At 44.2% G+C, this 24,645-nt stretch overlaps 1 protein-coding gene across 2 annotated transcripts in view; it reads right to left on the bottom strand.

The window, feature by feature from the left end:
• The window catches only part of Amph (amphiphysin), a 145,760-nt gene extending 122,467 nt beyond the window's left edge, over window positions 1–23,293 (bottom strand). Inside the window, exon 1 of one of the 2 annotated variants that reach the window (XM_069998537.1) lies at window positions 23,175–23,293. In XM_069998537.1, the coding sequence (XP_069854638.1) occupies window positions 23,175–23,243 (69 nt within the window). In that variant the 5' untranslated portion in view covers window positions 23,244–23,293. The remainder of the gene's footprint in view (window positions 1–23,174) is intronic. The other variant, XM_069998528.1, reaches the window with a different exon arrangement.
• Window positions 23,294–24,645: the final 1,352 nt, after the last annotated feature.

The following is a 24,645-nucleotide window of genomic DNA, read 5'->3' as shown; positions in this document are numbered from 1 at the left end:
AGGGTCTCTCACTTTTGACCTAGGCTAACCTCAATAATCCTCCTACTTGTGCCTCCTGCCTGCAGGGCATGGGGTTGAATAATCATCATCAACTTGTTCTTTTTGTCCCAGACTGCCCTTCAGCTGCAGTCCTCCGATCTTTGCCTCCTAAGAAGCTGAGATTACAAGCATGAGTCATCACACTCAGACCACAAGCAGTTTATATTTCCATGAGCATTTCTTTTTTTAGAAATTTAGGGTCATTAAGAACTCATTCGTTTTTATATATCTGATTTATTTTAATCCACTTTAGCCATTGTCTTCTTAATGCTTTTATGACACCCCAGGCAAGTAGAGGCCCCTTCAGGGTGACCTCTGTGTCATTTTGAGATGACCTCAGGTCGTCTTTAATAGCTTCTTGCATTAGAAGATGGTGAGATATTCCAAGCTCCTCTTTCTCCAGTAGGACATGTTTTTGCAGGAACATGGCTCCTTTTAATAGAAAATGAGCACTGTTCCACTGTTATCATTACTTCTGAGCCTCTCCAACACAGGGCTCATGTGGTCATGTGCAGCAAACACTGGCACATGGCTCAATCATGTACTTTGATCTGGCACCTTCCTTCCCATCACAAGCAAATGTTTCCCACAGGAACGTGTTGCTCTTTCTCTGGCTAAATTGTTTTTTTTTAAATCTCAAGTCTGGGCCTTCCTAGAGATGTGGAAGGCTGCTTCCTGAAGAGACAACTGGGAAATCAGCTCTCACTCAACTCCAGGCCGCCTGGAAAAGTGTTCTGAGCCCTCTTTTGGAGAGAATGTCCTGCGTCCTTTACCACTGCAGCAGAGATGTGAGCTGAGGGAAATGCATCTTCATGACTTCTCCCAGAATCAAACAACCATGGCAAAAAGTGCTGGACTTGACTCCAGTCTGCAAGGGCATGCATACTTCGATCAGATTTTAAGCTTAATTTCTTGGTCCATTCCAAGGAGGGATTCCAGAGTATTCATCTCTGAATTCTCCATGACAACCAAGAAAGATGGCAGTTTCCCACTCAGCGAAGCAGTAAAGCTACATGCTCAAATACATAGAATTTTAGGTCAATGATTCTGAATCCTAACAACAAAAATTCACTCAAATTCTTATTGTGTGGGTGCCAGTTAAGTGAAGAACACAGCTTTGGCTCCCCACAGAGCAACTCTGTGGGTAAATACCACTGTTACTCCCATTATATGATGATGGTTGTGAGAACTGGGGAGGCTGTATATCAATAGCTATGGAGAGATCATATCAGCCCAAGGTCTGCCTAACTGCAGGGATCATTAACCCTATTTTTCAGGGAAGAACAGAACAAGGATCATTTGCTCAGCTAGCAGGACCGAGGGTGGATATGATGTTGCCACTAGTTCTAAATGGAGAAGATGAGGCAAATAAACTCTATTGCAAGAAGGGTCTCTCATAAATCATGAGCTGCAACTGGACAGGCTCTGGGGCCATCATGGTGGTGGATTCTGAGGGCAGCTCCTGGTTTAGGAGAACAGGATCTCTTTGACACTCACAGACTTTGGAGGAAGCAATGCAGCAAAATGCTTTATGCTAGGTGCTGCATTGTTTTACCCTGCACAAAGACCCAGCCTTTATCCCATGCATTTAATGCACAGGCCTGCTAAATAGTCTCATGGCCTCTTGTACCAGTGGAATTTTCCTGTCAACCCTAATAGACTAGTTAAATGCAGCAAAAGCTATTTTTGAGACATCTTTCATCATTTAAGTGTGGTATATGGTCTCAAGAATGCTTCTGTACTGATTACTTTTGATGGCCACATTAAATATAAATGTATGCAGAATGTGAATATGCAGAGGATTTTACTAGCCTAATACTTAAACCAGAAACATGCCCAGTGGGGTATGTTTCAGCTATACTGAGAGATTTGTTCCCTAAGCTCACACTGAGATCATTTTCTCATGTTTCTTTGCAGTATAACTTTCAACTCTTTCACCCTTTTAAATATTATTATCCTATGCATAATGATGCAATACACTAACCAACACTTAAAGTTGTTGCATGAATTCAAGACCAAAAACTAAAACATACATCTCATTTCCCAAGATGTCAACAGGAAAGCAATATCCTTAACTGTGTTCAAATATGGATTGTTTGTATATTGTAGCGTTTACCACATGAGTATCAAGAACACCTGTAGACCTATCACTTGCTTCTTGAATCATATTCAATATTCTACCATTCTGGTATCATATGTTCATCCCAATCTCACCAGAATTCTCATTCATTCATTCATCCATTCCTTTCCTTCTTAAATTATTTATTCTTTCTTTGTGAGCTGGTATTGGTGCTTGAACTTAGGGCCTTGGCACTGTCTCTTGGTTTTTCCACTCAAGGCTGGAACCACAGTTCCACTTCCAGCCTTTTTTTGTGGTTAATCAAAAATAAAAGTCTCACAGACTTTCCTGCCCATGCTGGCTTTGAGCCATAATCCTCAGATCTCAGCCTCCTGAGTAGCTATGATTATAGGTATGAGCTACTGGGTACCGGCTCGTTTTCTTCTTTGACCCACCGTGTTACATGTATCTCAGGCTGACCTTGGGCTCATCATTCTCTTCACTTAGCTTCCTGAATGCTGGATTACAAGCCAGTCACATCAGAATTGCTGAAAAGAGTATTTGCTGGATGGAAAGCATGTACACTAGAATCATAGAAAGTATCTGGAATTTTGTGCTTTGCAACTGCAGGACATGAAGTGGCAATAATCAATCATTCTTGCATCTCCAATCCAAAGCATCTGCTCCATTTCCAAACTGCTCTAGATAGTGACTCATACTTGCAACACACCAGGATCTGAAATACTAATTGGTAGTGAGTCAGTCCTCTGTAAACAACCCAAATCTTTTATCTTATACATACAACATTCATGTGAAAATCCTAGATGTCTGGAGAACATGCAGTGTAAAGATAAAATCCAATGGCTCCAGCCAGAGACAGAAAGGAGTACACACAGCCCATATTCTGCCCCGCCATGGACTTGAGATCTCCCCAAGTTTTGTCTCACCACCATCCTTGTCTTCACTATTTTCAGAGGACAGAGGACCTCTGTTCTCCTATACACACAATAACCATTTCACATTTGTTCTCTTAATCTCTAACCACAGGGCTCTTTAGCCTCAGTTTGCCATCAAAGAAATGAAAGACAGTATGCCTTTTGACCACTTCAGCAGAATCTAGACCAAAACCCAGGTCCTCCTGTCTTCAAAGCTGGCTTTCTTTTCCCCATGATGCTAAGTAATACAAATACAAAAGCCAACACACACGCGCACACGCACACGCACATACACACACACACACCAAAACCTATGCTTTCGCTGAATGTCTTATATGGTAATAACAGAATGATCAGTACCTTATGTGTGTTATCTCCAAGACTATGGGGTTCCTCACCAACTTTACAACTTTTTGGATTTCTTAAAAGAATACACATGGGCTGGGAATGTGGCTTAATGGTGGAGTGTTTGCCTAGCATGCATGAAGCCCTGGGTTCAATTCCTCAGTACAACATAAACAGAAAAAGCCAAAAGTGGTACTGTAGCTCAATTGGTAGAGTGCTAGCCTTGAGCAAAAAAAGCTCAGGGATAGTGCCCAGGCCCTGAGTTAAAGCTGCAGAACTGGAAAAAGAAAAGAAAAGAATACACAGCCAGATGCCAGGGGCTCACACCCTAGCTACTAAGAAGGGTAAGAGATCTGAGGATCCTCGTTTGAAGCTACCCTGGTCAGATATGTTCATGAGACTCTTTTCTCTAATTAACTACCAAAAGTTGGAGCACGAACCTTGAGTGAAAACACGATTTCAAGCCTTAAAACTGGCCCATGCGTGCATGAGGCCCTAGGTTCGATTCCTCAGCACCACATAAGCAGAAAAAGCCAGAAGTGGCACTGTGGCTCAAGTGGCAGAGCACCAGACTTGACCTAAAGAGCTGAGGGACAGCGCCTAGGCCCAGAGTTCAGGCCCACGACCGACCAAAAAAAAAAACAAAAACTGGCCCACTCATGCACACAAGCACATGTGCACACACACACACACACACATACACACACATCTATTTTAGCCATTTTAGATCATTTCTATGGGAGCAACTTGATTTTTAGTCCTATGATAAATAGATGAGCTGGATATTAAAAGGCCCAGTACTTGTCAACCAAAGTTAACTGAGAGGGAAGGAAAAAAAAATAACAGAATAAATGCAGGGGCTGGGAAGGTAGCTCAGTGGTAGAGTGCTTGCCTTGCATGCCTGAGGCCCTGGGTTTAATTCCTCAGCACCACATAAGAAAAAAGCTGGAAGTGGCGCTGTGGCTCAAGTGGTAGAGCGCTAGCCTTGAGCTGAAGAGCTGAGGGACAGCGCCCAGACCCAGAGTTCAGGCCCCACGACCGAACCAAAAAAAAAAAAAATCCAGAATAAATGCAGACTTATAGTCTATTGTGTTTTCATTTAATAGTTCAACATAGCAGAAGTTTATTTTTTTTTCTTTTTTCGTTCTGTTGGTTGTGGAGCTTGAACTCTGGGCCTGGGCGCTGCTGCCCCTTAGCTCTTTAGCTCAAGGCTAGCCCTCTATTAGTTGGGCCACAGTGCCATTTCCGGCCTTTTCTGTTTACGTGGTGCTGAGGAATTGAACTCAGGGCCTCATGTATGGGAAGCAAGCACTCTACCACTGAGCCACCTTCCCAGCCCCCAGAAGTTTATTCTATAATGCTAAATATGTGACATCTATTAAGTGTTTCTTCCTGAAGAGAAATAGGAAAAGGGTTGTAAATGAAGCACTAAACTCAGGAGGTCATGAACTTGACCTTATAACAAAAGCCTGTGTCATCTTAGCTTTGGTGGCTCATGCCTATTAAATCCCAGCTACTTGGAAAGCAGAGATCAAGAAGATTACAGTCCAAGACTAGCCCAAGCAGAAAGTTAGGAAGACTCCATCCCAACCAACAGCTATGTGTGGTGGCATGCACCACTTGAGAGGCATAAATAGGAGGATCTCAGTCCAAGTAGGCCTGGGCAAAAATATGCCACCCTACACAACTAAGCAAAAAGGGATGGGACACGGCTCAAATGTGTGCTAGCACCTTCCTAGCAATCTTGAAGCCCTGAATTCAAACCTCAGTACTGCTTAAAAATCAAAAAAGGAAATAAAGAAAAAGAAAAGGGGGCTGGGAAGGTGGCTCAGTGGTAGAGCGCTTGCCTTGCATGCCTGAGGCCCTGGGTTTGATTCCTCAGCACCACATAAGCAAAAAGGAAAAAGCCGGAAGTGGTGCTGTGGCTCAAGTGGTAGAGTGCTAGCCTTGAGCTGAAGAGCTGAGGGACAGCGCCCAGGCCCAGAGTTCAGGCCCCATGACCAGACCCAAAAAAAAAAAAGAAAGAGTCATAAAAAAAAGAAAAGGAAAAGAAGAGGAAGAAGAGAAGGAAGGGAAGAAAGAGTAAGAGGAGAAGATCAGTCTACTGTAACCCCTATATTTGGGGATTTGGGAGGCTTACTTTTTTTTTCTTTCTTTTTTCGTTTCTTTTCTTTTTGTTCTTTTTTTCTCTCAACTTGTGATGGAATTCAACACCAAATTTTCCTTTTTAATCATTTAAAAATGTGCAGTTCTGTGGAATGAATGTGTTCACATTGTTGTGTAACCATCAACCACTGCCTAGGTCCAGAACATTCTATCCATTGTGCAGCAAGCTCCCATCCCTCCCCTCCTTCAATACCTAGCAAAGTAACCTACTTTCTATGTCTAGGGCTGTGCCTACACCAGACATTTCATAACAATGCAATCATACAGGATATGGCCTTTTGTGCCTGGCTCTTCTCCCTTAGCTATTTCTCCCAAGTTTATCCACGGCATAATATGAATCTAATTATAATTTCTTCTAAAGATCCAATAAAAAATAATCATAAAACTTAAGAAAAATAAAGGCCAAATAATAATCCATTGCATGGTAACCACATTTGCTATCCATTCTTCAGTGTCTAGCTATTCAGGCTGCTTCTGCCATAACTATGAAGAATGCTGTTATAAATATTCAAGTACAGTTGCCATTTGGTAGAGGTGGAAGATTGGATATAAGGACCCCCCAAAACCTGTAGATACTCATGTCCCTTATATACACGCTTATTATCTAGACACACTCCCCCGTATGCATTAGCTCCTATTTAGATTTGTTATAATTTCTAACAAAATATAATGCTATGCAAGAAACTGTTCTACTCATTGTTTAGGGAACTGTGACAAGAAAAAAAAGTCTGTGTGTTTGGTTCAGTTGTAATCTACAGTTGGTTGTGTCTGCATATATGGAACCTGCAGATACCTGGAGCAGAGTGGGCAGGTTTTTGTTTATTTAAACATCTATTTTTCAATTCCTCTGGGACAGTCCCATGTCAGGCTCTTGTAAATGAGACCAATAATTCCCATGACAGCCAGGAAGCCCTGAGGTCCCCAGAGGGTCGGCTGGTGTTTGTTCATGAGGACTGTGACTGGGAAATGACCAAATTACACCTACTGAAGCTTTCTCCATGTCATGACCAATTTCTGAAAGACACCCAAAGTGACACTGAACTCATTACCAAAGTAACCAATTAGCACTTAGAGTCACCTCATTCATTTTCTTATTACAAACTAAGCCTTTAAACTTGCAAAGCTGAAAATGTAAAACACTAGACCATAGTCAAGTATATATTGGGTTATGGGACAAGAGAGCGTTCCAATTTTTGGACACAAAGTGGTACGTGCCACTGCCAGCAAAGAGGCTTCGTATGCTGGTCACAGAGGGGTGTGAGAAGGAGTCAGAGAAGTAGAGAAAGGGAGGGGTGGAAAAGAACCCAGGGGAGCTAGTTTCTGTAACTGTAGATAAGTCTAATGTTTACTGAGTCGCTGCTTTCTGAGACCACAAGACAAAATGTTGGTGTTGACACCGATGATGAACACTGGAAATATAGCATACCACTCCTGGCAATGGATTTTCTTTGAATGAGCACTAAAAATAGCAGCTAAGATTTCCAGTACTACTGCATCCACTCCATTCCACATTGTGGAATAAAGGCTGATATTGCATTTAATGGTGTTTAATATTCAATCTAACCAGTGGCTCATGCCTGTAATCCTAGCTACTCAGGAGACTGATATCTGAGGATCATGGTTCAAAGGCAGCCTGGACAGACTCTTATCTCCAATTAACCACTACAAAACCTGAAGTGGCACTGTGGCTCACGGTGGTACTAGCCTCAAGCAAAAGAGATCAGGGACAATGCCAGGCCCTGAGTTTAAGCCCCACAACCAAAATTTAAAAAAAAATCAATCTATTAAAGACTCCATTTTCCTTACTAAGTGTTCGTAAAGTGAAAAGCAGCAACTCAGTAAATGTTAGACTCATTTACAGTTATCTTTACTTCCTCCTTTAGTATAAAGGTGGATATAAGTCAGTGGCTTGGGATGGCTCATCAGACAATCCTTGGAAAAAATCATATTAAGTGAAGTAAGCCAGATCCAAAGAAACAGACTCCATGGTTGCCCTCATTTGTAATAATTAATGCATGCCTAGGATAGTTCTAGATCACAACCACTCAATAGCTATGTACATATGACCCTATAAGATGCTGCTAAGCGAAATGAACTCCAAGACATGGAAATAGGTTTTCTGTTGGTGGTGTTGTTTTTAATGTGCTTTGTGAAGTTACTTCTTTTTTCTTTTGTTTTGTTTTTCTTTTTTTCCCCTATAGTTTATCTCTCATTGTCACTGCATTTGATTCTGGTACCCTGTGTATTGTAATACATCTATCTGAATTAGGGAAGGGAAGGGGAACAACAAAATGGTGAGACAAAGAACAAAGAGCAAACCAATCCAACAGCGATACTCACAAGACAATATGTTGGAAAGGAACTGTACAGCTTTGGGAGGGGGAGATGAGGGGAGAGGAAAAGTGGGAGAAAAACGAGGGAGGGGGTAACAATGTTCAACAAGAAATGTGCTCACTGCCTTATGCATGTAACTGTAACCCTTCTGTACATCACCTTGACAATAAAATTAAATTTAAAGAAGAATGAACATCCTGTGAAGCTGCAGGGGCAGTGGTGGTCATTATGGCATGAGCCTATGCGGTGGAGACAACCAAGATGCCCAAGCATGGTCCCCTGGACAGCTGAGCTCTTCATCTCCACCAGCTGCTGTGACCACCCTTCCCTTTATCCCCCACACCTGCATGTCTTCTTATGTTAAAAACAGGACCAAACTCTCTTAGACAAATAACCAACTGGCCTTTCCTCTCATGGCCCTTTCTCACCTTCCCTTACTGGCTGGCTCTCTGCTTTCCTTTTGTCACTTTGAGTTCTATACAGAATGCCTGATCAACCCCCCTCCTGACCTCCCAGATTGAAGGAGTGAGAGGTGATCATTTTGCCTGTTATGTACACCTCCCTTCCCTTAACGTATTGATGCTACTAATTATGGCTGCGGACATCAATGCTCAACTCTGATATCCAACAACAGACCTGGGGCCTAGCATTCTGAGGGGAAGGGCAAGTCACTGCGTGGGTCATTTGTGATGGAAGCATTTGGAAACAGTATTCTGCTCACCTCTCACCTAGAGACACGATACAAAATAAATCAGCAGCTCACCATTTTAACCCACACCAATCCGAGTCAGCCATCCAATTCATGCAGAAATCATTTTCTTTCCATTTGTCCAGTTCTCTTTGGCAAGAGTATACTTGGAACAGTCCTACAGAAGACACGGTGGCAAAAACTTACATGCACTTTCTGAGCAACAAACCAGCAATTTGGAGGGGCTGTCTTTTCATGACCATATTTCATGTGCTTTCATAGGGGCCATGATAAAGTAACCCAGAACAGCATTATTTTAAGCCAAATCAAAGTCTAGGTGGGCATGCACCCAACTCATGTGTTAGGTCATTCAATTACAGGGCTGAGGACAAGAGCAGGGAGCTGATGTCAACTCTCTGCTGATGTCACTTCTCTGCTGATGTCACTTTGCTGCCCTTATTTCTCTGCTGACATCACCTCTCCAGTGCCACTGGATAGTAACAAAAGAGCGAATGAGTACACAGCATATATAAGGGCACTGGTACAGCTGGTTATGAATGAAAAAAGGATGGAGGGCTTTATTCTTGATGTGGATGCCCATAAAACCCCTCTAAGCCAACTTCACACACATCTGCTCAGGCTCCTATGATATTTTGTTAAACCTACAAATCCTACTACTCCAGCTCAGCTGTGGGTGTGCTGGCTCAGAAAGCTTCCAAACTTGTCAGTACAGCCTGCCACTGCAGAGGGCCTGGGACTGGGCCTAGAACTCGCTAGGGATAATGGGAAACAATTCTGTGGTCCATTCTTGCTACAGACAAGAAACCCTCCATGTGTACTGAACCAAGAACATAGTACTAAGCAAAAAGACATGGCTCTGACATTATGGTCTGTCTATACCATCTCACCTCCTGACACTCCTTTTTTATCTTGATAGAGAGCACATGGTATAAAGCAGACAATGCAAACACTGATTACTGCACATGACAGATGTTTCTTCAATGAGTATGCATTACCTTCATAATACTAAGGCAGCCTTAATCTTAAAAAATCTAAAATCCAGACTTTAGTTTCCGATCACCTTGAAAACAACTCAAACCATCATTGATTTATCCATTCGATAACTATTTTTTAAAAGCTTACCCTATGCTTTCTATGGAAAATAATGTAAAGAAAACCCACGTCAAGGCACCAGAGGCTCACACCTGTCATCTCAGCTACTCAAGAAGCTGAGATCTAAGGACCATGGTTTAAAGACAGCTCCGCAGAGAAATCCTCAAGATACTTATCTTCAATTAGCAAAAAGCTGGAAGTAGAGGTGTAGCTCGAGTGGTAGAGTGCCAACTGTAAGGAGAAAAAAAACGAGCAAGGCCATGAGTTCAAACCCCCACACTGGCATACACACACACACACACACACACACACACACACACACACACACACACACACACACACACACACACACACACACACACACACACGAAACCCAGTGACTTACAGAAAAGCAATTTTTTTTGATGAGATAGATGGATTACAGGGAAAGAAGTAAACCCTGGTCCTGAGAATAAAATATACTCTGGTAGGAATATGTAATAAAGCAGGCTGAGAAAATGTCCCAGGCCTAAGCACAGGTTTCTGATTTACTGCTTCCATTCCAGCTCTAAAATTCTGAACCACAGTTCAATAAGCCCTCTAATCTGATTGATTTGTTTTAAATACTAACATTGCGGGAAGACCTCTAGGGCTTCAAAAGGAACGTTGGAGCTCGAACAGAGGATGGAGCATCTGATGTCCTTTAAATCCTACCCACAGAACTGTGCTGTTTCCTGCCATTCGAACAGTGGTCTCCGAGGGCCTTAGAAGTATTGATATGTACAGAGCTTAGAGAGAAAAGAGATAGAGGACAGTGTCCTTCTGCCTTGGTCTTATTTAAGTTGGCCCTCCATGTGAAGGAGAATCCAGGATTGTTAGAAGAACCAGTGACTCTCATCCCTGGGGCAGAGAATGAGTCACACACCTGCCTGCAAGATCCCTGAGGATAGCAGGAAACAACCCATGGTCGGTACTCACCTGCAGTCTAGGGCACCTCCTGAGTACACTGAGTGTGGTCAGAAGAAAGATGTGTCATGAACCAGGCTTTCTCAGCTTAGACAAGGAGCTTCCCTATGTGGCCCAGATACCTGCGTGGGGTACTTACTTACAACCTCTTGTTTCCCCCCCATTTAGTCTAAAGGAAGGTGTTTAAGATATAAATATAGCATGAATCTGCCACCTTGAGAAAGACACTGAAAACTACAGAAAATAAAAATACCCGCCATGTAGCATCTGTGGAAATACTACATTATAACAAGAGTTAAAGTATTTAGCTGTGAGTCTAGCTGTAGGATGAAAAAAAATTACCCTTCTGTTCTTCATGGTATGGGTGGTTGCACATTAAGAAAGCCTTGCTCAGTCTCTCCTGCCCCCAGCTGGAAAGCGGAGAAAGTCACGATTCAAATCTAGGCATTCTTCCTAACATCCTGAGCTGCCTCTAAGTGGTAGCAATATCTTCCCCTCAGTCAGTCTAGCATCACAGGTTACAGCTTACTTTTCACTAAAGACCCTTAACTCCAAATAGATCCCCAACAGGGACTATCTGAGCCTACTATTGACAAATGACTCAACACAGGTAGGCCATCCTCACACAGTTCAAGCTCCAATTCAAGTTCAACACTCCCCAGGAGTATACAGTTCAAGTTCAACACTCCCCAGGGGTCAACCCCAAAGCCAACCACTAATAAGCAGTCTGTTTTCCAGCTAATTCAAATAAAAATACCTCCCAATGCTACGAGAGGACATAGCTAAAGAGATCAATCCTTGCAAGAGATCATCTGGATATCATCTAAGGAATCCAACATCTCTCATTAGCTCCTGTGCTTAGCTGAGAATGGCTCTCCATTGTGCCTGGGTCATCTCTACACAGTTCATCAAAGTCTCTCCAATTCCACACTTTGTAAACCCAGAAAACAGGAGCAACATACAAAGAAAAACTTTTTAAAATGTGTTAATTTTAAAATGAATTCTTTGAAATAGTTGATATTGAATATTAAACATTTAATTTTTATCTTTACTGTCTTGATTTTTAGTTTTTTTATTTTAGTTTTTAATCACCCTTTAGTAACTGTATATAAAAGGGTTTCAACTCAGAATTTGTGATTAACAACAAAAGGGGGAGCAGAGATTTCAAATGGATTGAAGGAAATGTTAGGACAGAGGTTTAGCATCAGGAATACAGGCCAAATATCTAGCATAGCTTCTGCAGAGACAGAAGTCTCTTGCTCTCTCATATAACTACTGAATGTAAGTTGGGAGCCAGTGGCTCATGCCAGCAATCCTACCTACTCAGGAAGCTGGGATCTGAGGATCAAGGTTCTAAGTCAGCAAGAGACTCATCACCAAATAAACACCAAGAAGCCAGAAATGGAGCTGTGGCTCAAGTGGTAGAGTGATAGCGTTGAGCAAAAAAGCTAAGGAATAGGTCCCTGGTCCTGAGTTCAAGCCCAAGGACCAGCAGGCATGCACACACGCACACACGCACGCACGCACGCACGCACGCGCGCGCGCGCACACACACACACACACACACACACACACACACACACACACACACACACACACACACACACCAAACAAACCCACTTCCCCTTGTTGAATAACCCAGGTCATCCTGGTGATTGAACAGTGTTGAACCAGTCTCCTCCAATCCCAATTTCCTGCCAAACTTAACACCTATCTGACATGAGTCAGCCAAATCCAAGCAAAACTCAACACTAGGTTCCTAAAGGGAGGGATTGCTACTACGTAACCTGCAATCTCTGCCTCATCTCAAGGAAAATGATTGCAACTGCCACACAATGCTACAGTTTCTATGATATATAATGTAAAATTGACTAAATGGAAGAGATCTGGGAAAACATCTAGAAGGATAAACAAGAGTTATTGAAGTGAGCTTTAAGTTCAGTGCAAATCAGAAATCCTAACATATATCTGTTGCTAAGAGCAGATACAGGCCATCGAAGAACAAGACTATGCAATATAACAGTGGAAAGAATATTTTTTGGGAAGAGGAAGGACACCAGTGGGAGAGAAGAAGAGAGAAAGAGACGGTAACAGGGAGTGGATATAATTAAAGTTCATTGAATACTTGTGTGAAATACCATAATTAAGCCCATTACATGTACAAAATATTCAGAACTGATCAATAAATGGTGGAATGTTTTACAGTATTCTATAGTGTATGTGTTTTTTAGGTAGAAGAAAAGAATGAGCTGCTCCTAGTAACAGCAATGCGAAACCAATCTCAGCATCAGCTAAACAAGGCTCAAAAGCCTATCAATGTCGAGTTCCATTTCTACAGAGTTCAAGCCCAAGTGAAGCAAGCAATGGGGTGAGAATGTAGACAGCAACTGCTGCTCATGAAACGTCAGCAAAGGAAAGGGAGCGGGGCAAGGCGTGAGGCGTGAAAGAGACTAACTCCGCTCTGGCAATGTTTTATGACCTCGTGCGAAAGGCAGTGGGATAATAAATATCAAGACAGTAAGACTAGATGCTGTACACACACACACACACACACACACACTCACACACACTCACACACACACACACACACACACACACACACACACACACACACACACACACTGTCATATCTTATTCTAAAACCTTACTATATTACCCGCAAAGAGACTGCTATACACCAACACTGCATAGGATCTCATCTAATGCACTCTGGAGATGAATGGGACTTCTCTCTGGTCAACTCTGATAAAACTTTCCTCCTCATTTACCTGGGATACCTCTCCTTTAAAGATCTTTCTTCTTTACATAACAGATCAATGTAATTATTCTAAAGGTATATGGTTTAAAACCCTAGTGCTGTAGTAGATACATACATCCATGCTGAACACAATCACAACACTCAGAGAAACCCCAAGGAGCCCAGATACCTGAGTCCTCAATGAATACCACAACATGTGACCAAACCACGATCGAGCAAGCCATACCTGGTGGGGGGGGGGGGGTTATGGTGTGTGTGTGCTGTGTATATGTGTGTGTTGTATGTATGTGAATTGTGTGTGTTGTATGTGGTATGTGTAGTGTGATATATGGTATGTATGTGTGTGTGTGTGAGACTATAGGCACATCTACCACCTATCAAGAACTTTACTGCTCTTCTACATGCTCGTCAAGGTGCTTTGTGGAAATGTTTAAGTCAAGAGTCCCATAGGTGCCTCACATTTGCTGAAAGTCACTGATCTTTTTTGAGAGTCTGAATACCAGCTATTGAGATGCAGAAAATACACAAAACATCCCTTTTAGGTTGAGATGTCATAGGTAATGCTTAATAGCTCCTTACTAGAGAACTATAAAACTATTGAGTATAAAACAATCTCAAGGGGCTGGGAAGGTAGCTCAGTGGTAGAGCGCTTGCCTTGCATGCCTGAGGCCCTGAGTTCGATTCCTTAGCACCACATAAGCAAAAAGAAAAAAGCCAGAAGTGGCGCTGTGGCTCAAGTGGTAGAGCGCTAGCCTTGAGCTGAAGAGCTGAGGGATAGCACCCAGGCCCAGAGTTCAGGCCCCACGACCGGACCCAAAAAAAAAAAAAAACAAAAACCAATCTCAATAATATAAGTTATGTAATGTACTATAACTGTACATTTGAACTAAATCCTTGTATTTTGATTTTAGCTGGAGTTATAGATATAATTATCCTACTAATAACACTATATATCCCCTATTATGATCTTGCTTCACTATTTTAATGGGAAAATGAGCTAAATACTACCTAGGAGACCTAATTTCATAAGATTATACAAAGGTTAATGTAAAAGCAATAGTCATGTACCTTTTAACTCACTTTTATCCCGCTGCATAAAGTGTTATAGATTGTGCTGATAGAAACACAACACAGAAAGATATAAACTGAGCCAGGCGCCGGTGGCTCATGCCTGTAATCCTAGCTACTCAGGATGTTGAGATCTGAGGATCATGGTTCAGAGCCAGCCCAGGCAGGAAAGTCTGTGAGACTCTTATCTCCAATAAACCACTTGAAAGCCGGAAGTGGCACTGTGGCTCAAGCGGTAGAGCACTTGCCTTGAGCTGAAGAGCAGAGGGACAGCACCCAAGCCCAGAGTTCAAGCCCCAAGACCGACAAAAAAAAAAAAGATATAAACTGATTGACAAGCAGCACAAAAGAAGAAAAGCAAACAGAGCTACATAAGACTAAAGAATTTACATTATTAGCATGAACCTGAATCAGAAAATGTCAATTATAATCCCAGGGCAATCCATCTTGCTATACAGGAGACTGAAATTTGTAAAACTCACAGTTCAACTCCAACACAAGTGAGGTTAAGTGTGAGACTCCATCTTCAATTAACCAGCTAAATGCTAGGCTGGAGGCACAGCTCAAATGAAAAAAATACTATCCATGAGCAAGAAACCCAAACAAGGGTGATGCCTTGAGTTCAAATCCAAGTAATAGTCTCTCATGAAAAAGACATACAATGCTTTTTACAGAATCAGATTATACAGAATGTGTACTACTAGTACTATATGCCATTAAGACAAGAAATGGTTTGGCTTCCAAAACACCAGTTTCTGTGAAGTTTCAGTAGGCTTTCTTAAGCATAAAAGTATTTTTTGTTGTATGTTGGTTCTGGGGCTTGAACTCAGGGCCTGGGTGATGTCCCTAAGCTTTTTATTTTTTTTGCTCAAAGCTAGTGCTTTCCCACTTGAGCCCCAGCTTTACTTCCAGTTTTTTTGGTTGTGGGGATGGAGGGTAGGTAGTTAATTTGAGATAAAATCTGATGGACTTTCCTGACCAGGCTGGCTTTGAACTATGATCCTAAGATATGAACCTCCTGAGTAGCAAGGATTACAGGCATAAGCCACTGGTGCCTGGCAACGTGAAAGTGTTCTTTTAAGCATCCTCTAGGGTACCACTTTTTATCCTTCTCTCCATGACACTGTGCATACACCAGCCCTGACTGGGAAAAAAAAACTATGGAAGAGTGTGAGGCCATTAGTTCCAGCCCCAGTACTAGCAAAAAAAAAATACTTTAGGGCTAAACAGTCATCTGAGCTGTTGAACAAAGGCACTGACAGATTTGCTTACTGCAAGGTTATCATGAATCTTCAATTTGTAGAAAAGACAGTGTCTGTGAAGTAACACACAAACTGTCTGTGTCTAACAAGTGTTAATGAATATCACTTAATGTCAATGTATGTGACCTGTTGAATGAATTAATTCTACTAGGTTGTCTTGACATTAGCCCAACACCGAATTTGAGTATGTAAAATCTTTTACTTGGCATTAGGTGCATATTTACTTGTGGGTCCATGAATATTTTATTAAATCATTATAGGCATACAAGATAGTAGAAAGGCCACATGTATGTGCATATTACTATGTACAGTTACTATACGTTCCAACTGAGCTTTCAACTCAATCACCAAAATGGTGGAGATTTTTGTACATCTGCTCTGAGTAGCTTCTGAATAATCAAGAATAATATATAACGATGATATGACAAATATTTCCAACCGAGCATTTCTCCAGGCTTCAAACCTCATTCTAACTAAGGGATTTGCCTGGTATGTGCTCAGCAAGCACAACCATAGTCAAACAGCCCTGGGATCAATCAGAATGGTGTCTCAGCACTTCTGTGAGGAAACATGTTCTCAGGCAGCCGCAAATGCTGTGCCTTGCATTCTGTATGATGCGTCTACATAGCCTCACCTGGGTAAATCCCTGCACAAGAGATGACAGCATTTTCATTCTGTAAATGTTCACCATTATGAAGGTCAGAAAATAACTGCTACAACCTGAGGATTCCACCATTTTCTTTTTTTGGGGGGGTGGGGGGGTTCCGGTCGTGGGGCCTAAACTCTGGGCCTAGGCGCTGTCCCTCAGCTCTTCAGCTCAAGGCTAGTGCTCTACCACTTGAGCCACAGCACCATTTCTGGCTTTTTTCTTTTTGCTTATGTGGTGCTGAGGATTCAAACCCAGGGCCTCATGCATGCAAGGCAAGAGCTCTACCACTGAGCCACCTTCCCAGCCCCATTCTGCCATTTTCTTCATAAGAATCTTCCAGCTCACTTATTTTATCAGGAGTTCTGTCTAGATAATTTTTAAGCTGTGTTTGAACAGCAAAATAAAAATTTCCAGACTTTAAAAGTGAGAATGAGCTAGGAGCAGTGGCTCACACCTGTTATCCCGGCTACTCAAGAGGCTGAGATGGGGGCATTATTATTCCAGGCCAGCTTGGGAAAAAATGTTGGTAAGACTCCATCACACTGGAAAGAAGCTAGGCATGGAGGTGAATATCTGTCATCTTAGCTGCAGCAGGAAGCTTAAAATAGGAGGATCACTATCCTAGAATGCACCCAGGCAAAAAGTGACAGTCCATCTCAAACTAACCAATGAAGGAATGGACAGGAGGCATGGCTCAGTGGTTGAGACCCTGCTTAGTGTGATGCCAAGTTCAAACCCCAGTACTGTCAAAAAAGAAAACTGAGAATGATACATAATTTTTAAAAATACTACTGCATTCCTCCACTCAATTCCTCCAAGAGTACTCCACAGTCTCCTTGTATTTGAAATGTGTTCACATATATCAGCATATACATGTACATATGCATATATGTACACATGTATGTCTGTACATATAATGTTATATATTGTAAAGTTACCAGAAGGTAACTTTCACAATATGAAAACCTGAATTCTTATAGTTCTAATTCTGTAGTGTACTAACTCTGGAGAAAGAAGGATGTCTGGTGTATGTGTATCTGTGTGGGAGAAAATGGAGGAAGGAAACTTTACTCTGAATGCCTTCATAACTATCATTTTTAATTTTGGCAATTTCTAATAAAACTAGAGAAAATTATCTTGCTCAAAAAGAAGTAATCCTATACCGATTGGTCCTGCTGTACTAGCATATCTCCAAGTGGATGATTTATAAGCCTAAAGATCTCTTTCTTACAGTTCTAGGAAGTCAAAGATGGAGATAGGATAACATGACCAGAGCCCTTAGGCTCATGGCAAGAGATGGATAGGAAAAAAGAGAGCAAGAGAGCAGACTGGCTACCTGGAGCCCTTTAAATCAGCACTGACCCATGTACGAGGGTGGGGCCCAATGAACTACACATCTCCCAACACCGAGGAATCAAGCTTCCAACACATGCTCTGGGGACAGGGTGGCACATTCAGAACTCAAAATAAGGTCTTAGCTTTGTAAAATAAAAGTAGAAAGAAGCTGGGAAGGTGGCTCAGTGGTAGAGCGCTTGCCTTGCATTCCTGAGGCCCTGGGTTCGATTCCTCAGCACCACATAAACAAAAAGAAAAAAGCCGGAAGTGGTGCTGTGGCTCAAGTGGTAGAGCGCTAGCCTTGAGCTGAAGAGCTGAGGGACAGCGCCCAGGCCCAGAGTTCAGGCCCCATGAGTGGACCCAAAAATAAATAAATAAATAAATAAATAAATAAATAAATAAATAAATAAATAAATAAATAAATAAATGTAGAAAGGAAACTATCACACAAAAAAGAACAAGGACCTATATAGGTGGAACCAATGAAAAAGCAGCCAATTATCAATGTACAATCTGTTTTTCTCTCACACACATGCACATGCTAACACACACACACACACACACACACACACAAAGGCTTAGGACCTCCTGCCATCAATTACTATAGGTGAGGACAAAATATAGCACTAACAACAAATGACTGTTTCAAAGGTAGAGCCTACAGGAAAGATGGCATTCTAGGTTCCTTCCTCAGTCATGGAGAGAAAAATCCAGGTCATCCCTGGAAAAAAAATATCATTACAGAATACAGCAAATGTATAGAGGCTCCAAGGAGAGAACTCAGAATAATTACATCATCTGACACATTGAAACTCAGACAATAATACTGATAGGCATTCAACAGGTATCATGAAGCAAGAAGAAGCAATTCTAAAAATTCACAGAAAAATAAGGCAATTTTAACCACAGGGGAAACAAAAGCTCAATAGGGAATGGTAGTTCACTTCTGTAGTCCTAGCTACTTGGAAAGCTGAGGCAGGAAGTCACTTCAGACATGAAATAGAGACCACTATAGGCAACAGAGCAAGATCCCCCATCTCAAAAGTTTTGAAAAAGAAGGAGGGTGGGAGGGAGGGAGGGAGGGAGTGAGGGAGGGAGGGAGGGAAGGAAGGAAGGAAGGAAGGAGAGAGGGAGGGGGAGGGAGGGAGGGAGGGAGGGGGGGAAGGAATCATGAACTTAATCTTCACAAAGGATTTCATAAAGTTAAAATTGCCACTCCAAGGCACCATTAACAAAGAATAAAACAAAACAATGACTATGAGAAAATACTCACAAGATGTCTGAGAAAAGACTCATAACTTGACCAGATAAAAAAGTGCTAAGACGGGCGCTGGTGGCTCACGCCTGTAATCCTAGCTACTCAGGAGGCTGAGATCTGAGGATCGCAGTTCAAAGCCAGCCCGGGCAGGAGAGACCGTGAGACTCCTATCTCCAATAAACCACCAGAAAACTGGAAGTGGCGCTGTAGCTCAAGTGGTAGAGAGCTCGCCTTGAGCTGAAGAGCTGAGGGACAGTGCCCAGGCCCAGAGTTCAAGCCCCACGACCGACCAAAAACCAAAAATAAATAAAAAAGTGCTTAAAAAAAATAGCCAGAAAAACACGAGTGAACCAAATGAGTACCATAGGCAAAAGACTTTAAGAGACACTCACTATCAAAAAAAAAAAAAAAAAAGAGTATCAGAAGTACCAATAAGTACAAGAAAAGGCAGCCATCAGGGAAACAACAGCCAAGGTTTTTAAGGTTTGAACATAAAAAGGTAAGAACTAAGAGGCAAGAAGATGTATACCTGGAATGAGAGAAATGTTCTCATAGAAATATGACACCCAAGCAGATAGCCATATACACAGACATTTATCAACTCAACTCTTTAATCTGCACTGTATTCAAAACTGTACTGGTGTACAATTGTAGAAAACTTTTAAAATGTAATCTTCAGTAATCAATATTGTAAGGAGAAATAAATATATTCATTCAACACAACAGTCTACTTATCTTCATCAAACGGTTGAGCTAGAGATGTGGCTTACGTGGTAGAGCACCTGTCTAGCAAGCTTAAACCCATGACTTCAAATCCCAATACTGCAAAAGAAAAAATCTTTTGAAAAAGTAATTAGAAAAGGAAAAAAAGTATTTGTCACCCTTAGAATTAAGTTGATAAAGTTTTTCTCTTTCAGGTAAGAAAACAGACATGTGACTGGAGAGGAGTAAAAATATAAACACACACTTCATTAATGAAGAAACAGAAATGTAAAAGAAGTTTGGCTTTTAAAACTCAAATAAATGACCCAAGATCTCACTTTCTTCCAATGGTAGAGGTAACCATTATTTTACATTTTATTATTTAGCATTGGCAAGGATTTCATGCAATGCTGGCTATAATAAAAACACAGATACTTTTAACAAAATGGTTTCCTTTCTTAGAATTCACCTGAGAAGAAAAGTAAGGCCGTGTACAAAAGCCTTCCTATGACTTTGTTGATTTGTATTTACACACAGAAACACTGAGAAATGAATACACCCCCCAAAAATAGTTCAATAAAATCTATGCATTCCAATACTATTCACTCATTTAAAATATTGATTTAAAATATATATGAGGCTGTTCAAAATTAGTTTAGTTATATAAATAACTGTTAATGCATCCACAAATAAGTGAAAAATAAGTACAATCTCTCTGACAGAGCATTCAATCACATATCAACTGTTTTAGTGATAAAAATATTTATATACATCCATGAAAGATTTGCTAAGGTGCACATCACACAACAGTGAATTATGGCATTCCTAGTTTTGGGGGCTTTTTGTTTTGTTCTGCTTTTGGATTGTGTTCCTGCTTTTATCTGTATATTTCTTTTTTTCTCCAATGAACCTTGACTGAGTTTCAAGAAGAAAGATTAAAAACTCTCACTGGATGGGCGCTAGTAGTTCACTGGAAGCCTAGCTGCTTAGGAGGCAGACACCTGGAGGATCAAGGTTTGAAGCCAGGCTTAGCAGCAAAGTCCATGAGACTCTGGTCTCCAAATTGACCAGCAGAAAGTCAGGCTGGAGGCATTACTGAAATGAAAGAGTGCAAGCTGAGTAAAGCAAACCCGGTGAGCATGAGGCCCCAGAGAGGTACTAGAAGAAAAAGAGAGAAAGAGAGGCGCGGGAGTGATTGATTAAGACAGGGGAGAAGGAAAGAAGGAGAGGAGGGGAGGGGAGAGGACAGGGGAAAGAAGGGAGATGGAGGGGAGGGAAGGGGAAAACAGGAGAGGAGAGGAGAGGTTTTAAGTCGCCTCTCAAGTTAATGGTCATGTATTTGGAACCAAAATGTACAGAAGCTGTTAGGTACAGCAGAAATGATAGGAAAGTCCAGAAGGTGGACCTGAGCCCCACCCCAAAAATGTGTTTATACAACCTCAGAGCCAGGGATGGCTAAAGCCCTTGTGCATGCACTTACTGAAGCAGAGAGTCTGCACTGGTGAAGAGGAAGAGGCTGAAGCAGCAGAAGAGGGAGAATGGAGATGTCTAATGACATTCAAGCCTTATCATGTGGTGGCTTCCATTCTCCACACCTTCCAGCCTGGCTGGCCTGCAGTTGTCCCTTTGTGCCAGCCATATCTCAGTGCCACACAGGTTCAGAAAGGGGGCTGAACTTACTAGTGGCAGAACTTCTATTTTCAGCCTTTGTGTGTGTCTTACCCCCTTCCAGGTATAATAGACACATTTTCCTAACCCCAGGGAAGGAAAGGGGACCTCTGGCACCCCATCAGAGGTCATCTGGGACCCTCATTCCCATCACCCAATGAAGTGCATCCTCAACTACAGTCTCCCAACACACCCTTGACCCTTCATCGTGGGAAAACTGGGTTTTCCACAGTTCCTCCATGCTTGAATGCTCTGTCAGAGAGATTACATTTACTTTTCATTTATTTTGGGCATATTAACAGCTGGTGACCTAGATTAGGAAATAATTTAATATGTGGGGGAAAAAAAAAGGCAGACCCTATCACTAAATTCCTTCACAGATGGGAACAGAATCCGTAAAAAGCTTCAGACAGAAGATTCAAGTAATTACTTTTCCCCCCACAACGGGGGTGGGGGTGGAATAACCACCCCAGTGAAATGAAGAATGGAGCAACGATACCAAGTCTGATGCAAATCTCAAGGCCAGCAAATGGATCCTTGGCTGTTTTCTGGACACACAGGCAGGGACAGGAGAACAGGAAGCGCTGCTAGCTCAGCTGCTCAGGTAACCGCAGGAGGCGGATTCCTGACTTCAGGAGGAGCTTGGGTGGATATTAAAAGAAATACAATCCTCTTACTGCACTCAGAGTGTGCATGTGTGCAGGGAGCGAGGGAGGGACAAACCCCAGCCACTAGAGCCCCGGGGCTTGGGGACTGGCGAGGGAGAGGCAATTTCTTCTGCTCAGCCTCTGGAGAAGTGGAGGGGGTCGGGTGGCAGACGGCAGGTGGATCTGAAGAGAGAGATTTCCTGCCATCGTGAGCCATACCACCCAGCGGACTGGCAGCAAACCACGAAAACATCCAACTGTCAGTATCCCAAGGTGGAAACGAAACGCCACGTGAGCGAGAACACGATCCAGCTGACACCAATCCCGGATTCGTGTTCAAGTACCGTGCTCAGGACACAAATGAAGCCCGGGAGTGTGCGGCCGCCCCAGGCCCCCCCCCATCCCCGCACGGAGGCGCACACGGGTGGGAGCGCACATTACTATGACGGCTGTACTCGGGCTGGCGGGTGCGGGCCCCAGCCTCGGGGCGATGACACGCGCACACGTGTGCACGCATGTGTCGATGTGCGCGTGCAAATCCGTCTATGCCTATGTGTGTTGCAAATGAAGATCTCTTTTTGGTACAGAAATGTGCAGGGAAGTGTGTTAGGTTCGGGTCACTGGTTCTTGACCTTCTGCAGAAGGACGGCGTCAGAGGGGACAGAGAAAATGGGGTACACCGTCTGGAAGTTCAGGGGTCACACCTAGAGCCCTGATCGGAGGCTTGCCATCCCGACCTGCTGGGTTCTGCGGGTCCGAGAGGACGCGGGGAGGAGGGGAGTCGGCTCTACCGCATTCAAATCGCCCCACGGAAAACCACGAAGTCACCCCGGAAAGGAGGGCTGCGGCCATCTCCACCCGGGTCTGCGGCCCACGTCGCTGCGCGCTGCCGGCTGCGGGCTGCGGGCTGCGGGCACTGGTCCTTCGCCGGCGCAGCGACGGAGCCGCGGCACCTGCAAGCCGCGGCCGCCGGTCCCGGGCGCGCGCCCAGCACAGCCGCCACGCCGGGCGGGCCCGGGGTCAGGCCTGCGCGGGCTCGGGGCCACGACCCGTGGGCCCCGGCTCTCCGCTGCAGCGGCCGCGCCGGGGGCGGCGGACCCCGCGCCCCGATCCCCAGGCGGCCCCGCACCGCGGCCGCCGCCCCCGTAGTCCGGCCGCCGGCGCCCCGCGCCCTCCGCCCCGGCCCCCTGGCCCTCGGCTGACCTTCTCCTGGGCGCGGTTGAGCCGCTTCTGCACGTTCTTGGCGAAGATGCCCGTCTTGATGTCCGCCATGGCTGCGGGGCTGCGGAGCCAAGCACAGCGCGCAGCGGGCCGGCGGCGGCGCCGAGCGCGGAGGGGGCCGAGGAGGAGGGGCCGCGGGAGGAGGGCAGGGAGGCGGAGGAGGGGCGGGAGGAGGGGCGGGAGGAGGGGCGTAGGGAGGAGGGGCGTAGGGAGGAGGGGCGTAGGGAAGAGGGGCGTAGGGAAGAGGGGGAGGGGGAGGAAGACCCAGCGCTGGAGCAGAGTTGAGGTGCAGAGGAAAGTGGGGGGGAGGAAGGCCTCCGCCCCCCCCACCCCCGTCCCCAGCTGGCCCAGCTTGAAGGGATGGAGTCTCGGGGGACAGGGACACGCGGGGACTGGCGGTGACACGGGGTGCGTGTAGGAACAAGAGAAGGTAGGCGCCAGATGTGCATGAAGATGGACCAGGAGGCCGCAGCCAAGCAGGCCACGCAGCCCAGGGCTTGGGAGTGTTCAGGGGTTCTTGCACAGCAGTTCTGGGTTGGAGGCTGAGTCAGAAAACCTTGCCCTCCCCCAGAAGAAAATGAGGAGAGAAGAGGGAAGGGGTACCCAGGGGTTGGGGGGTCCCCCCAGCATCTGCAGCTGTTCAGGTGGAGTGATCACCTGGCCTGGCCAGAGCTTGCTGCGCTCAGGAAGCTTGCAGCCAGCTCAATGGGGCGGGAGGAGCGGGGAGACCACAGACTACAAGACAAGGTTTGTGGCACCCAGGGAGTCCCCTGCTGGGAAGCGTCTACTCCTTGTCATCAAGAGGTGATGCGTGCAGCCCCGGGGGCCAACCAAGGTCTCCTACTCGGCTGGGCAGCCTAAGCAGACCCTTGGAGGACTTGCCCTACAATTCACCCCGCAGAACACCTGAAAGCTAAGTGTCTATATTCTTCTCTGCCTGCAGAGTTTACAGGAAGGCAAGTGACACCAGCAGATAGGCGGGATGACAGTTACTTTGCCGGCTCACAGCCCGTGGCTCCCTCTATAGTCTGAAATCCCCTCACCTGGATTTCACAAGGGTGCTGCGGGCAGCTTTAGGCCGCGCGATGGTGCACAAGGGATGAGTGCCAGTTGCAGACCACATTCTTGAGCAATCAGGCAGGTTTTGTGTTGTAAGGATTCCTGGATCTTGGAACTAAAATTATTAAAAAGCCATGAAGAAGTCATGGCACTGAGGTTCCTTAGGGAAGAAAGAAGCCCAGGAATACCAAGACTCCACCCAAGTCTCTGGTTGAATGCAGCCTCACTAAGATCCTTTAGTAAGTCAGGCAGAGGGTTGGAGTCGTCCAGGCTTACACACTGGCAAGCCAACGCAGCAGTAGCTGTCCTAAATCACTTGAGTTCCTGCTCTGGCCGGGTGGCTTAGTCCTTGTTAATGACATTTTAGTTACATCCTTTGCTTAAATTAAGACAT

This window comes from Dipodomys merriami, unplaced genomic scaffold (genome assembly GCF_024711535.1).
Source record: "Dipodomys merriami isolate MVZ:Mamm:240054 unplaced genomic scaffold, mDipMer1.0.p SCAF_104, whole genome shotgun sequence".
Taxonomy (NCBI): Eukaryota; Metazoa; Chordata; class Mammalia; order Rodentia; family Heteromyidae; genus Dipodomys; species Dipodomys merriami.
This window is presented reverse-complemented; position numbering and strand designations above follow the sequence as displayed.